This window comes from Pterocles gutturalis, unplaced genomic scaffold, assembly GCF_000699245.1.
Source record: "Pterocles gutturalis isolate BGI_N339 unplaced genomic scaffold, ASM69924v1 scaffold9899, whole genome shotgun sequence".
NCBI classification, from domain to species: Eukaryota; Metazoa; Chordata; class Aves; order Pterocliformes; family Pteroclidae; genus Pterocles; species Pterocles gutturalis.
This window is the reverse complement of record NW_010128183.1, coordinates 20,882-37,755: the sequence shown is the minus strand read 5'-3', so window position 1 is coordinate 37,755 and position 16,874 is coordinate 20,882. Positions and strand designations below refer to the sequence as shown.

At 37.5% G+C, this 16,874-nt stretch overlaps 1 protein-coding gene across 1 annotated transcript; it reads left to right on the top strand.

Moving 5' to 3' along the window:
• The first annotated feature begins 671 nt into the window (after nucleotides 1-671).
• Nucleotides 672-15,015, top strand: ANKMY2 (ankyrin repeat and MYND domain containing 2). Its single transcript, XM_010079516.1, has 10 exons — nucleotides 672-786; nucleotides 1,621-1,653; nucleotides 3,721-3,861; nucleotides 5,499-5,597; nucleotides 7,640-7,800; nucleotides 8,902-9,116; nucleotides 10,268-10,403; nucleotides 12,177-12,305; nucleotides 12,765-12,906; nucleotides 14,792-15,015. The coding sequence occupies exons 1-10, from the start codon at nucleotides 672-674 to the stop codon at nucleotides 15,013-15,015; spliced, it is 1,395 nt and encodes a 464-aa protein (XP_010077818.1).
• Nucleotides 15,016-16,874: the final 1,859 nt, after the last annotated feature.

Sequence of the window (16,874 nt, the reverse complement as noted above, 5' to 3'; positions counted from 1 at the left end):
GGAAATGCTGAGAGCGTTCTCTTCCATGGCTGACTCAGTACCTGCGTGGCCATCTCTTCCAGCATCCCTCTTCTCCGCCATCGGAGGTCTTCATCGGCTCCCGGGCAAGCCATGGCAGAGGCTGGGCTACCACAGATCTTTCGCAGAAGAAGGGCTCCCGGGCCCGCGCAGGGTGCTCCTGTTGTTCTATGCCCCTTCCTAAATATGTTATTCTCAGAGGCGCCGATTGGCTGGTCGATGCATCCTGAGCCCTGAGCGGGACCCTGCCTTCCAAGCAGTTTCTTACACAAGGCTAAGTGTGGTGTCCCTTCCCCCACTCCCCCTGTTACCAAACGCTTGGAGGGGGGCTGGGGGAGTCATTTAAAGAAACAGAGCCAACACCTTAACCCCTCCCTTGCCACCAGACAACCCATAACAGCAACTTATTCCACTTCCTTACTGTGCTTACAGCGAATATATTTTTCCTTCATGTCTGAGCATCAGTTTCAACTTAGGCTCACTATCTCTTATCCTCCTGCCCCCATAGCTGAAGAGTTTGGCTCTGTCTTCTCAGTGATCTTCCTTTAGGTGCTGGCAGGCTGCTCTTGGGTCCCACTAAAGCCACCTCTTTTCCAGACTGAATGAGCCCAGTTCCTGCAGCCTCTTGACTCTGCAGGTGCTTAAGTACCACCATGCCTTGGTGGTCCTCTGCAGAACTCGCTGCAGTTTATCCATGTCGTTGTTGTACTGGAAGGCCCAAAATTGAACAGGGTATTGTAGATATGGTCTCATTCATGCTGAATGGAGGTAAATTATCACTTCATCTACTGGTTATCTTCCTGGAATATCAATAGCCTTTTTTGTGCTGTTAATGGATCCATTTTCTGATTGGTTTTAAATACAGTTAAATATTTAAACTACAATTTCTAACGTATGAATTTTAACAAGCTTCTGACAAACTAGTCAAACCAAGCTTTACAGTAAACTTTAGGAACTCAGGGAACAATGTAAGTATGTTTGCAAGTGTGCTTTATTGTATGGACTTGAAAAGTTTTTCTTTTAGTGTAATTGCTGAACTAGTGCTGAACGACTGTGCTCTTGATGAAGTATTAGTGCAACATGCAGGATTGCTGCTGAGAGGATATGGTTTATTAACAGAAACCATAATTGAGTTATGTCTCAGGCTATTGTTAAAGAAGAAATAGTATTAACAATACTTGCCTAATGCTCACATCTGACTAAATACACCCAAGGCACATAAGGCTTAAAAAGTTCATGCAGTGGACTTCTTTCAAGCTCCTTGTTATCCCCGAGAGTGGTGTGTAATGATACATACTGAACAGGAAAGGGCTCACATTTGTTTAGGATTCTCAATCCATCAGTCATCTCATGACAATTTTTAGAAAAATTCTGTTGTAAACCATTTTCCCTCTAATATGTTATTCTAATATCTATACATAAATAGAGTGTGTGAAACCTCAGTTAAACATTAGTTTCATGTGGTATTCAATGTTGCCACAACTGGAGACTGCTTTAAATGCATCAGATCTTATTTTCTTCCTCTGCTGCCTTAGCTGTTTATCCTGAAATTCACATTATCATTTATATTGCCACTGTTACTTACTAATCTTAAGAAATGAGGAAATAGAGCCCTGAAAATTGAATGCTTAGATATTGAAATGGGAGCACAATTCCATTGGGAACTAAGAACTCATTTCCTTCCTTAAAGTCCTTTTTACATGAGACAATCCACAGAATGAGCACAGGTTTAATGTAATTCTCTCTTCTGTTTGTGGTATAGTAAACGTGCAGTCACAATTTCATAATTTCCACAGGCTGGAGAATTCACAGCATCCAGAAGCAGACTTATATATTGCACTTCCTGATTTTAAAAAAGAAACACATAAGATATCTCCATAATTTTTGGTTTGACTGTATATTCCAACTGCTTAGATCTACCGTCTTCCAGATTAAAAACTGCTGACAATCATCAGTCTTTTCTGAATGTACCTTTATACAAGATCCAAGTCACATTTTAACATCTTCCAAGTGCATTGACTTTTTAAGTATCATGCCTAAAGTTATGTTTCTCCAGTAATTGAACTATAATCATGGCTCTTTTCTGAGTCCTTTCCAGTTGTTTGAGCTTCTTCATTCAAATATATAGGCATGAGCTGGAGACAGTGTTTCGGCATTACTTCCGCTGTCATTACAGTATTCAAAAATAAAAAAAAATGCTCCTCTAAGCCTATGTGCTGCTTCTGACCATATGCCAAGAGTCACTTGCCCTTCATGTCCTCCTATCTGCAGTGCACTACTTGGAGCATCACTCAAGAGCAGAGTCAGACCCCTTTATTCAAATTAGTTTCACAGATGCCCGTCTTCCAGAAGGTTGTAGATATCCAGCAGATACAGTCCTGTTTTTTCTTAGCATTTTTTCTGACCAAATCAATTTTTGTTGTTGTTTCTTTGTGGATTTAGGTAGTTGAAGAAAGGAAAGGTCTTTAGGCTTAATCACTGTCTTTATGAAAACAAAGACATAAATAGCTCTTCCACAAAACTTGTCTTTAACAGTTTGACTCTGGCAACTTTAAGACTTCAGGGGCATTTAAGCTCTGGCGTCCCAAAATATTAGGACAAATAGATGGGCAATGGAAATGGATGCAAAATTAACACAAATATATTTAATTTAAATGCACACTGCTTAGTAATTTTTTTCTCCTATTTTAGATTGTTTGCTAATTAGGAAATGAAGTATAGAAGAAAGTGTTCAGGAATTTTCCTTGCCATGGGAGTACAGACCTTGTAAATGTTGTTGTAACTTTTGTCAGTTTGCTAACTTCAACTCCATTCATTTGCAGGGTGTGGCAAGTATCTTTCAAATTGTTATGGAAAGGCAGTCTAGAGGAAGCATACTTCTAGCCCTGGGGGTTTCCTCCAGTCACATTGGTAGTTAAGGATGCAAAGGAGCACTAATAGTGCTACAGTCCCATATTTCTGCAGATCATGATTGACCTGAAAAGACCTCACAGTTTTTCTGTATTTAAAATAATTTAAAGATAGGTCATAGTCTTCTTATATGCCAAGCTATCATTTGGCATTAGCAGCATTACTTTTTTCCTCTGGTTTGGTAATTCAGCTGTTCACTTCTGCAGTAAAATACATCTTTTAGAAACAGTCCGCTTCTATATGCTAATTACAGAATGGAATACTTTCTGGGAATTAAGCAGCAGTCTGTGTATGAGATATGTGGAGCTTTACTCAAACTGATTATGTTCAGTAGAGGGTTCTTCAGTTTATCCATCTTGCTGCTTATCTTGTTGCTTATCATATAATGCAGGGAGAAAGAAATAACTTAGCAACCTAACAAATTTTCTGAAACAAGCTTTTCCTGCTAGCAGAAGCATTAGTTGTCTTTAACACTAATGTCTTATACAAAAGGCCAATGACAGATTGGCGGTAAGTGGTTTTCATTTATTCAACACCGGTCTGTTTTCAGATATATAGCACAGCACAATCAGAAAAGTGACATGGGAAATGGAAATGTACTGCGTGTTAGTAACTGTGTTTTTTCATTAAGATTTTGTGAGCTTTTTTGATGTTGCTAACTTAAATATTAAGTAAGGCTTTGGTAGTTACACTGAATATGTGTGTATGTAAGTAAAAATTGTCAACAGTATGAAGATCAAGAGATATAACTAATTCTTTTTTGTATGCTGCTTTCTTCCTCTTTCTTTTGCTAGCATGGCATGACCCCTCTAATGCATGCGGCGTACAAAGGGAAAGTAGACATGTGCAGGTTGCTCTTGCGACATGGAGCTGATGTTAACTGCAATGAACATGAGCATGGCTATACTGCCTTGATGTTTGCTGGACTTTCAGGTAACTTCTTACTGAACTTAGATCACTGATTGTCATGATGTTGATGGGTACAATTTGCCATAAGTTAATAATTTGAAGGAAAGTTGACATGTTTTTATTATTCAGGTTTCCTGTTACTTATGTGAAACATGAATATGTCAAGACTAGTAGAATCATCTGGTAGTAATATTTGAGGGTTGTTAATCCAGTATTTTTCAAATTTTGCCTTTCTCCTACATTATTTTTGCACTTATCTTGTGGGCTTCTAAAAATGTATTTAGTAAGTTTTAAAAACATGTTTCCTCACATTAATTTTTCCTGTCCTCTTTTCCTCTTTTTTTTTTTTTTTTTTCCATAAGAGTGCTTATAGCTGTATATACCTTGTCCTGCCTCAGGTGGCCATTTGCATCTTTCTTCTTGCTATTCTTTTTCTCTCATGGAAGGAACAATTATTTCCTTCATTGGGAAAAAGACATTACATAAAAACATTATTCCTTTAGGGGAAAATAGTAGATTTGGGAATATTAAGTTATTTTAAGTATCTTCTTTACTAGGTGACTTACATCTTCGCAAAAAGGAGATTCTAGGGAAGTAAGATTTCTTAACAGCCTTTCATCATAAGTATTAAAAAAAGAAAGGTATCCATGTGTATATGAACCTTAACTGGATCATGGGACTGCTTTTCTGCTAAAACTTCAGTAAAAAGATTGGCGAAATTTCAGTGTTCTGTGGCATTGAGCAATATCAGAACTGCAGCAGATAGGTGGGAACGAAATACTAGGGGTTGTTAAATGGCTACAGCTTTACGGAAAATGCTGTATTTTTAACATTTTCTCACAGCTGAGCTTTTAACCTGTCATCCTATTTTTGAATGCTGATGAATGTTGACTTTAAGGTCTGTTATCTGTGAGTGCAAAAGGTACATAAGCACTACTGATGCAGTACCTTTGTTTCTAAATCAGAAACATTAATTTCCATCCACCACCCCCTTCTTTTTTATATTCACTTTTCTGTACTTAGCGTATGCACAAAACCTGATAAAGTAAGAATACCTTTGAAAGCAGAACCAGCATGAGTGGTGACAAATGTCCTTGTTAGTCTCTGAAGGGCACCAATTAAGTCATCTAATCTTCTCATCAAATTTTAGCTTCATTTTACCTGGTATTTAGCCCAGTCTGAACACCCAGTTCTCGCAGTGGAGAAAGGAACAATCTGTTCTCTTCTCTGTGCTCCTGCTACATAATAGTACTGGATTTGTTTTTCTTCTGAGAATAGCAAATGTTGTAGTTGAACTGTCAAACTAGATTAGTAGAATTCACTTCTATACTGCTATCCAGAGGGACCAAGCTGTAGGGTAGTTACATGCATATGACTCCTATAAGCACCGTAGGGATCTGAATGTGCATTACAGAGAGCAGAGTTACATCATGCCTGAATTTAGTTTTCACTCTGATTTGACCCTCTGGAACCATAAATAAGGAGGCAGCACCATGCCTTTCTCTTAATCCACACTTAAAATAATTACATTAAGAACATTCATTTCCCTTGGTGTTATTCCTGGTCTTTAACAAATTCACCCCTTATTTTAGTACAACATAGAGAATTACAAGTTCTGGTTTGTTCTCTCTCACTCCCCTTATCTTCCCTCCCAAATTCAGGAAACAAAGAAATCACCTGGATGATGTTAGAGGCTGGAGCAGAGACTGATGTTGTCAACTCTGTGGGAAGGACAGCAGCTCAGATGGCTGCTTTTGTGGGTAAGGTGAAAGTCTATTATAATTTCCTAAATTCCTAATGAAGTAAAATGTTAGATTTTGATGCCTCTTATTGGAGAAACATTATTTAATGACCTGTTCTGAACTGACCCAGTTGTTTAGTTTAGCTTTTTTTCCACATCTCCTCCTGTAACAGAGTCAATTTGTGTTCTATTCCCATGCTTTGTTCCATACAAACACAAATTATCTTATCTCTTAAGAATAGCTGTTGCTGTTCTCCAAGTGTGCAAGTTTTTGCAATGTCTTTGCTTTTCAAATAGTGAGAGGAAGCTCGTAACATTTGAAGTGTCTAAAGCGCAGGTATGTGCTTCTGCAGTACAAAGTGCATAATTGAAGCCTCCTCTGTGGGAAGGAACAAATATAGCACTAGGATTCAGGAGCTCTCATCTGAGCTTTGCCACAACCATGCTGTGTGCTTGGCGGTGAGTCAGCTCATGCCCTTCTACTTCTGCATCTGGGAGGTGGAGAAGTCTCAGAACCTGTTCTAAGGTAGTCTTTTTCCCATTATGTTTCCTTTTTTTTTTCTAAACCCTTTTTACTACTTTACTCATCTTGACAGTGCTAGGAGATTTCTGGATTAACGTTCCCAAACATATAATTTTTTTCTCCATTTCTAGCAAGGACACGCGATAAAATATTACCAGAAAAAGTGGAGTCATTGTAATGACTTAGCTCATGCTGTCCCGATGAGCTTCCCAACAACCAAAAATGAGGACCTGTATTTTCACTTCAACGCAACCTTCTCGTATTTTTTGTGTCTGAGAACTCTATTCCCAAATCCATTAGGTGTTCTGATTTCAAGAGCCTACCTTGCCATTTAGATTTACTTCCTTGAATAGTGAGTTAATGCCGTTTCGATTTCAATCTTATCTCATTATGGTCTTTTAAAGAGGAAAAGATTGGCATTGCTTGCTTAATTATTCACTTAATATATCAGAGAAGTCCACTCCTATTAGTTATATTTGGAGAATCTTTTCCAGTGTGATGCTGAATTGAGTTATTAGCAAATGGGGAGTGTTATTCCAACATGATTTTGGAGAATTCTTGTTTAAAATCTCATAATGTAACCGAGACAGAAGAAATATTTTCAGGTATACTGAGATATGCTACGCTCTAAAAGTTGAATATTGGAGTCTGTTCCTGTTCTTTTTTATTCTCTGTCCGACCAACATTAATTCATCTGTCAGTGTGTGGGAAGTGCAGATACTTCTTCCCCTGTCATTTGTCTTACACTGTGCTCTATTAGCTTCGAACTATCATCTCTTCTCAAACAGTGGAGGGTTCTAAAGGGTGGAATTTGGTTGGCTGTGTCTTCTACTGATTAATAGGATTAGTGCCAAGATAAATCAATCAATTTAAAGAATGTGGTCCTGATCTAGAGAAGCTAAATTTTACTTTCCCTTTAGCCAAGTAATCCATCATTTTGTCAGATGTAGAAAACAAGAAGGTGGTGTAACTTGTCTTATCTTGTTCCTTCTGTCACAGTCGTTTTTGTTTTTTGTTTTGTTTTTTTTTTTTTTGTAAATTTTAAGCATGTTCTGTTCTTATAATTTCTCCTGTTTTAGATTAATAAACTACTATCTGTTTCGGGTCTGAAAACTTACAAGTCCCAGTGCTAATGTCATTAATATTTGAAAGTAGAAATTGGAGAGAACATTTCTTCAGCAATTTTAACTCCAGTGTGACACTACTGGTATAGCATAACTTTGAGGAGAAATACCTATTCTCTTAGTTTTGGCTTACCAGGAAAAGAGGATGCGGGAAGGGGATGGAGTCTCAAAATGAAATTTTGAATAGTCATCCTCTGCTGGGAGTCAGTAGGTTGCACTTACTGAACATAAAAGTTACATTGAATGTAAAAGAATGGCAAGAGTTGCCTGTTACCAGTGCAAACCATATCGTGCTAAGCTCCTGTGCAGATAATTCTCACCTGTATTGCTTATATTAGATTTGGGTTTAGGTCTTTTTTTTTTTTGGTGGTTATTTCATTTCATTGGTGACTTTTTTTTCTTGTGTGTCTCCAGGTCAACATGACTGTGTGACCATCATCAACAACTTCTTTCCACGTGAAAGGCTGGACTACTATACTAAACCACAAGGCTTAGATAAAGAACCAAAATTACCAGTAAAATTAGCTGGGCCTCTACATAAAATTATTACTACTACTAACATGCATCCTGTTAAGGTGGAGTAGTATGTAAATTGTATGTTTGTTGGCATAGGAACTGTTTCTTTGTGTCAGAAAGCATTATCCAATCAAAACCAAATTAATATCAAAAAACATCAAAAGCATTGTCCATTAATTCAGATGCTTCTGAAAATGAGAAAGAATTGGGCTCAATATTTAGACATGACTCAAAAATGAAGCTATTCAGTGTTTATATGCACCAGAATCTTGAACTAAGGCCTTTAAGCGGAGAGATTCTTATTTTTTGCATCAATAACCACAAATAGCTTTCTTTTTTTCACTTTCTTTTTTTCCTAGCCCCACTTGAAGTGGAAGCATAAAACAATTTCCTATTTTAACAAAATCTTATTGTTCTCTCAATGCTTGTCTCAGCATGTTATCTTCCTACCTTCATCACTGGTTCACCATAGTAACATCTACTGCTGCTGCTGTTTCTAAAAGTAGGGCAAGAGATGTTTATTTTTACTTCCCAGTATGTTAGCTGAAATAATGTCTTTTGTGGTTTGCTCTTCCAGTGTAGTTCAGAGAAATTAATACACCTAAATTCAAAGACAAGTTCCTTGGGCTTGCCATTCAAAGTCAGGAATTTGTCAATAGTTGCCAACCAGGTATTTACAGTACATACAAACAGCAATGAACCAGTGGCAGCTAATTTAGTGAGCAGAGTATACAGTTTCCTCTTGAAATGGTTAGTTCAGTGCTTTACTAGTCTACCTGAAGTACTCCAAGATTACGTGTTCTGTGAAACTGCTTAAATCATACAAGTCCAGTTTATTTTAGGTGTTCAAAAGGAAAGAGATTTTAGGATGGTAGTTTCTGTAACTGTTTCATTTGAAATTGCTTTGATTCTTATTCTGGAAAAATACGTATTATTTTTAATACTAATTTTGAATGTTTCTTTTATGGGAACTGTGAATTACAGTATACTAAATAATGACTGAAAAAAGAAGGGGAAGGCCTCATAAGGGAGAACTAGAGGAGTATTAGAAATTCCACTGAGATTGAGATAAACTGAGCTATCTAACCTTTAAGGCTAATGCACATGTTTAAAAATATTAGTTCCTAATTGGATTACATTTTCTTCAATCTTTCTTACAGATTGTGTTGCTGGTAAAAGAGAACCCTCTATTGGCCGACCTAGAAGCACTGCAGAAATGTTACAGGGTTCTGGATCTAATTTGTGAGAAATGTATGAAGCAGAAAGATATGAATGAAGTACTTGCTATGAAAATGCACTACATCAGCTGTATCTTCCAGAAATGTATTACATTCTTAAAAGAGCGAGAGGATAAACTAGATGGATTTATCAAAAGGTATGTATTTCTACAGAGAGGTCTTAAGGCATATGTATGAACCAGCTTTATAGATATCAGAAAAAGACAACTGTAATAATAGATCACACTGTCTTGGATAAAGGCTATGCCAAGTAAATTTTGAAATAATCCCAGATGCGGTCATGGCAGGGTGGCACTGCCACCCTTTTTCTGTCTGAAGTGGCATTGTCCTTTCCTAGGTTATAAGGGAAACATTCCTAGAGTTTCAGCTCCCTGCTTGAACTGGTTAGAGCTTGGCAGTCACACATACACTATGAAGCAGCAGAGAGCAACATGTCATGGAGGAAAAGGGGAGTGATAGGCTTGGAAAAAGAATTTCTCAATGTCCAGTATGGATCAGCTGGGAACATTTCTCTTGACATTTTGCTCTCCAGCAGTTACACAGGGTGAGATTTTATTTTTCAAAAACACTTAAGCAACTGAGAACTGCAAATCCCACTGGCTCTGGATGAGACTTGGGCTCTTAAATCACTTAAACAGATCTTCAGAACCTACTCAGAGTTACAAAACCAGCTGCCTGATCTTAAGTATCAAAGTAAGTGGCCTGGCTTTTAGAAGGATTGCAATTCCCATAGTCCTCTGTGGATTTCTGCATGATACTCAAAGTAAATAATGAAGTCAGCTTTCACGTATTGAAATCAAATAGTTCATCAGTGATCCATATAAAAAAGTATGAGCCAACCAGGGAAATACAGAGGCATCAGGACTATAACACATTATTAAACATAAGTAAAGCAGAATTTGTATTTTGAAGTATTGTGTACTCTTCAGTGTTTATTTTTACAGTGCTCATTTTTAAACACAACAAAGCATTTTGCTACTTCATTCAGATGTAGATACTAGTCTGCCTGTAGATGATTATTTTTCTCCGTGTGGCTGAATTAGTATGTGGTGGTTTCAGATCACACATTTAGTTATTTTATATTTTGTAACGATTGTGTATTAGAATAAAAATAATTTCATTGACATTTTAAACACTGTTGGATTTAAAGTTGTCTGATTATTTTTAATTATAATTCTTCTCTATGATTTGAAAGAGGACAGAGTCAGGAGGACAGAGTACAGTATGCTGTGTATTTGTAACATTTACTACGAGATTTCTTATTTGACTTCAGTTTTTAAAACTTTAGTCTCTTGAAAGGGAGAGAGAAAGATGGTTTCCCTGTGTTTCAAGAGAAGCTAATTCGAGAAAGTATACGAAAGTTTCCTTACTGTGAAGCTACGTTGCTCCAGCAGCTCGTGAGAAGTATTGCTCCTGTTGAAATAGTAAGTTTTTCCTATCAAGAACATACTTTCTAAGCAACTTACATAGTAAATTCAGTTTAAACTAAGCCATCTTTCTTTTTCACTGCTTCTGCAATGTATTATTAATATATTAAGCTTTTTGATGTCCCTGATCTGTGTCAAACTGGAATTTTATTTTACTTATTGCAGGAAAAGGCTCTAAAATAGTTCAACTAGTCATTTTTTTCCTGTGCCCATAATGAATGCTTAAATACCTCAGTTTTTAAAGAAGATTGGAGCAGGTTTTTTCTGTGTCAGAACTTTCTTTTCCTACTTTTGGTTATATGTCCAGTTTTTCTTTGCCAAGTCGCTTTTACAAATTGTAGATTCAGACACAGATGAAACTCATTTTGCACTCTTCTTTCACAATGTCTAAATTCAATTTAAGATCAAATCACTTTCTAAATGTAATGTGTTTCTAGTTTACCCAAAAAAGTTGGTAATACATGATGGCAGAAAAGGGGAAAATGTTGTGTGAAGCTCCTTTTATCACAGCGAAAGGCAGGATGATGCAATATAGAGTACAAGGTATATCTAAATTAGGAAATCAAAAGTATAAGTAAAAACTCTAACTTCAGTTTTCCTCATACATCTGTGCTAACACACTCTTCATTATAGTACTGCTAATTACTTCATAACAAATCTTACACAAGGGTTGTAATTCAAGAATGTTCTCTCTGGTCTCTGAGAGCCACATGTTATATGCACTAACACTGGGAAAGTGGAACAATTTTGCGACGTGTTTGGATTATGCCAAGTGAACTAAAAATAGCCTCCATCTTACATGGCTCCAGTCTACCAAAATGTCCTGAGGGTTAATGCAATCCCTACTGTTTGTCTAAGCCAGAAAAATACACACAGTGTGAAAACATAAGCCATCATGATGCATTAAGACTTACTTTAAATATTTTCCTTCCTGTCCCTTTTTTTCTTAGAAGAGCTTGTCGTCTTTTCTGCCTTCTCCCTTTGAAGAAATACAGTTTGTTGTATTGGATTTCTGTCCATTATGCGAAACTGGGAAGGAGGAAATGCTATAAATTTGTAATTATCTGGAAGGCCTTGAGCTTAAGCATGCACAATTACTTGGATTCAGTCTGGGTATCTCAGCATTGTCCTAGTAGATATGATCATGTATATTCCATGGTAGTCCAGCAGTTTAAGGATTTATTTAGAGCTGGAGCAACTTGGCATTTTTTTCCTCTAATGTTTACATAATTGCCCAAAAGAATAGTCATAATTTATGGTTACCAGTAAAACAATATCTAAATAGTAGTATGCAAATAATTGTTTTGAAGATTCTGAGTTCTGACCATTTGGTCAGTAGCATCTGAGAACATGGAGCACAATAGTATATCATTGACAAGCAAAATATCTTTGTGTGCCAGCACAGAGACTCATCTGTGCAAAGATCTGCTGCGAGCAGATGACAGTGTGTAAAGCACAAAGTTCATTAATAGTAGCATTTATAATTTACAGAGTAAAAAAATAGTAATTTTTATCCTCCCTTCTACAGAAGCTAATAACTAAGTTAACTTTATATACAAAAATTTATCTAACCATATAAAAGTTAGGTTGTACATGTTAGTTGAAGTTCTGTGATTTAGTTTTGCGTTCTTGCTGCTATGGCATCTTCAGTGAGACTGCAGCTGTCTGCTGGGAAACTTGCACTGCTTGTTTTGTTTTTCTTTCGCATGGCCCTCTTCCATGATAGTGTTGTTTTTTAATCTCATTACCACCTCTTGTCTTACCTTTCAGGGTTCTGATCCTACGGCCTTTTCTGTACTTACACAAGCTATTACTGGGCAAGTGGGTTTTGTGGATGCTGAATTCTGTACAACTTGTGGGGGAAAGGGAGCAGACAAAAGATGTTCAGTATGTAAAATGGTAAGAATCCATAAATAAATATAATGAATCACAAAAAATGGTAAGAATCCATAAATAGTTATAATGAGTCACAAAAAATAGAGCCACTGAGGTGCTGAGGATTTTGAATGCTATTTACTGTGTGGACTTAAGAGGAATGGCATGTATCCCTCACTGAAAGAGTGCAAGCTGTCCACTTCTGGGAGAGATGCCTGAAATTCACAAGTAGGAGTACTTCGATTTCCAAGTGTGTATGTTTAAGAAAGAAGCAAGAAAGAGTAAAATTTCTCTTATGTTTAGAGTTAAGAAAACAGTAGAGTTTTGTATAGGTTTGAATCACTCCATATGACCTTACAAATTGGTTAAAAATACCATTAAGTAATATACATAGAGAGATTTAACTTGGTACACTAAGAAATACAAGCATATTGTGTATTTTTTAGTACATAAAGATGAATTCATAGCTCTGGTAACTTTCAGGTGATGTACTGCGACCAGAACTGCCAGAAAATGCACTGGTTTACGCACAAAAAAGTCTGCAAGACCCTGAAGGAAATTCATGAGAAACAAGAACTAGAAGCTGCCAAAGAAAAAAGGAAACAAGAACAAAAGCAAAAGAAAGGTTACGATCTGTAGTTTGCTTGCTGAAACTAATGCTGCATTAGCTCTGCCAAAAGAAACAATAGTAACAGGTCTTAAAATCTGTAAAAGCTGAAGTTGAAAGAAAAATCTTTATGTAACATAGGAGCATACTTGTAAATTGAAAGACTAGAATTCCAACAAATGCTGCATACTTTATAAAATATGGTTTTTAATGATAGAGTTACACAGCTTACTACAACTAAAGCATTCTGAATTAGACTGTGCTGTTTCAAAACCCAAATCTTTAATCAAAATGATGCAGAAGTTTCGTGCTGCTATACCTTTCATAGGAGGATAGTAAGAAAGCAGCCCACTCCTTCCTGTTGCATAGGTTAATTGTAGATGTTAGTTCTCCTGTAATACATTCTTCATAATCACAGTATCAAGTTAATGGTCAGTCTCACCTCTGTGACTGGCAAGATCATGCAGTAGATCCTCCTGGAAAATATGCTAAGGCACATGGAAAATAAGGAGGTGATTGGCAACAACAAACATGGGTTCACTAAGGGCAAATTGCGCCTCACAGATTTGGTGGCCTTCTGTGTGACGGGGTTCCAGCGTTGGTGGATAAGGGAAGAGCAACTCACATTATCTATCTGGACTTGTGCAAAGAATTTGACATGGACAACGTCCTTGTCTCTAAATTGGAGAGACATGGATTTGATGGATGGACCACTCGGTGGATAAGGAACTGGCTGGATGGTCGCACTCCAGTAGCTGCAATCAGTGGCTCAATGGAGACCAGTGACGAGTGGTGTTCCACAGGGGTTGTTATTGGGACCAGTATTGTTTAACTTCTTTAACGTTTAACGTCTTTAACATTGTCCCACGTTGGTGACATGGAGATTGGGATCGAGTGCTCCCTCAGCAAGTTTGCCAACGACATCAGGCTGTGTGGTGTGGTGGACACACTGGAGGGAAGGGATGCCATCCAGAGGGACCTTGACGGGCTTGAGAGGTGGGCCCTTGCAAACCTCATGAAGTTCAGCAAGGCCCAGTGCAAGGTCCTGCATGTGGGTCAAGGCAATCACAAGCACAAAGAGAGACTGGGAGGAGAATGGATTGAGAGCACCCCTGAGGAGAAGGATTTGGGGGTGTTGGTTGCTCAATGTGAGCCGGCAGTGTGCGCTTGCAGCCCGGAAGGCCAACCATATCTTGGGCTGCATCAAAAGAAGTGTGACCAGCAGGTCAAGGGAGGCGATTCTCCTCTTTCCTTTCAGAATTCCTAGCACCCAACCCCTACTTAGCAGAATCAGGGCAAAAAGTTATGTAATTTTTTTCTCCAGAAACATTCCTTGACACGTAAAGGTGCAATAGCTGATGTCATTCCATGCAGACAGGTTATAAATTTTAGGATGACTCACTTCAACCAGAGTTCATTGTGATCAGCTGTTGATTAGCAAAGAATTTCTTCAGTCTGCTATATGCAAAAATGCTTCCTACATAATCACATACATGCCTTTTTTCTTTAAGAAAACCCTACCTGTACTCTGTTTAATCAGCATTTAATCAGCCTGCAGCCATTCTTTGAAAAGCTAATTGTAGGAATAGTGTGAATAAAGCATGTTTGAATTCAAAGTTAAAATAGCTGTAGTGTCCTACTCTGCTCCTCTACATTAAAAAGAAGTATGGCACAATTGAAGATAAATTAATGAGAGCTTTGTGTAAGGTTAGTTTCACAGTAATCTTACACCAACTTAAGCAGAACTCTAGCGTCTTAGGTCTTTTTTGGTGAAGCTTGGTTAAATTAATCATTTTTGTAATTGATGCAGAGTTTCCTAGTGTTTATTATTCTTTGGTAATAAAAATGTCTGCTTGCAGATGTGCTCAGTATTCACTGATGATGCAATTTCTCTTTTGTTTAGATGAAGTGCAACTAGTAGAGGGTAGTTCTACAAATGAAGAACAGTCAGATCCTGGTCCAGGTGCTACTAAAGAAGTGGATTCAAATCACGCTATTGACCAAATGGAAGAGCCTGAGTTTACCAAAGAGACAGAGGCCCTCGCCCTGCATCGTGAAAGTCCACTGGAAAGTGAGACCGGCTTAGCTGACATTGCTCTTCAAAAAATTCAAGATTCTGAGGAGTAAAAAGATGGTAAGTAGGGACAAAGAGTGCTGGCTACATCCCTGTACCTCAAGGGTCCTGAAGAATTTTTTTTATGCTGACCATCTCTGCGTTCTTACAGCGTGGCTTATGCAAGATTCCTTTTGAAAGACAGCATGTCTCTGTTCATCATGAGATGAAATACTGGTTAATTTGTCTATAAATACTTCAGGTTCTGTTGTAGATTGTCAAAATAGGTATTTATTATCTGATAAAAACTAGAGTGGCATAGATCCATCTGTATGTATACCAACAGCGAGCATAGTAAAAATCTGCATCTGTGGTTAATCAGCCACTTAGTGAAAAATAAAAAGTATTTGATGTGGATTATTCATGTGTTCAGAACCTAAAACCTATTTTAATTGTAACTTAAATATTTTTTTCTGCACGTACCCAGAACTGTAGCTAACAGCATGGGGAAGCTAACTGTTAAATTGCTTTTTTACACCACTTTATGAAGCTTTATCTGAAGGGATTCCAGTAGCAATTAAGGTTCTGAAGATACTCATCTGAATTCTCAACTTTTCATTATGTTACTGTAAATAGTTTTGACTAGTGAGTGCACAACAATAGTGTCTATTTTGTGGGAATTTTATTAAATGATATTGCTGTTTAAGATGTCTCAAGCTGACTGAAATGTATGTTTCAACAGAATTATTTCACTATTGGTTTGGTCAAAAATATTCCAAGTTTATTGAAGTAAGTCTAATGAAGGGAAGACCAGAATGACTTAAGACATTTTGACTGACAAGAATAATGGTTTCTAAATCTCAGCTTTCAGGTAAATATGACTTTGAGCACACTGGGATTTTGCTTATTAATTATTTCATTAATATAAAAGATGCTTAATATTGTTCATGCTCAATTTGTTCCCAGTGAATTAGGTGGGAAAACTCATGTGTGCATTGGTACAACAGGGATTTCACTTAGGCTTTCAGTTAAATACTGTCTCTGGAAAATAGCTTCCCTTAATTGTGCTGTTTTCACTTAGATTTACTACTGTGTCTCATGAAATCAATGGAAGTGCCACAACCAAAAATATCTCTTGCTGCGTGAAGATGGCAAAATTTGAGATTATCTTGTTGTTGGATGAATAACTGGTGTTTCAAACATGGCAATATTCTTCAACTTAGCGGAATAAGGACCCTCTTCAAAACAGAGGAAAAATGCTATTAATTTTTTACTATTTAATATCTTGAAAGTCTTTGTTTAATATTCAGAAATCTGTTAAGAGTGAGGATACCGAAATGCATCTGTGCAGGGAATGTACCTGTATTTAATTTCAAGGATTAGTAAATTGTGAAGAATAAAGGGAAGTTTTTTAAAAGAAGGGAGCTGCGTGGCAATTCTGTTTACTGCATCTATAACGCCTGTTGGGACCTATGATGCATTTCTCATTTGACATGCATGGGCCTGCTGAAGCTTGGGTGTACAAGTTTAATTTCAGGACAATTGGCAAGCAAGAGACGCATGCCTGGAGCTCAGATACAGAGTCATGATGTAGTCGCTGTCCACTCTGGGATCTGGGAATGCGGAAATGCTGCTGGTTCCGCATTCTACACACAGCATTTAGGGCTCATGGGGATGTGTTGCTTGTTAAGGTTTCTGTGAAAATGCCAGCCCTTTAGGACAAATGAGTCGGGATTTTCCAAGTGTGGTAAAATGCACAGCACAAACCTGCTTTCATTCTGCCAGCCAGTGCTTTTTCTTGGGAAAGAAGAAAAGCCCAAGCAATAGGAGAAAGCATGGACATTGGAAATAGGCGTGAAGTGTGGGATCATTGACCCAGATGAGGGAGTTGCATTTGTTCTCATTCTAGCTTCAAAGTCGTTGGGAGCAGAGG

Bases quoted from the DNA above. Each gene is read 5' to 3' on its own strand.
- ANKMY2 (XM_010079516.1), top strand. From the start codon at position 672: ATGCCTTGGTGGTCCTCTGCAGAACTCGCTGCAGTTTATCCATGTCGT. The intron at 3,862-5,498 runs GTAACTTCTTAC...TCCCAAATTCAG, and splicing joins GATGTTTGCTGGACTTTCAG to GAAACAAAGAAATCACCTGG. The intron at 12,306-12,764 runs GTAAGAATCCAT...GGTAACTTTCAG, and splicing joins GATGTTCAGTATGTAAAATG to GTGATGTACTGCGACCAGAA.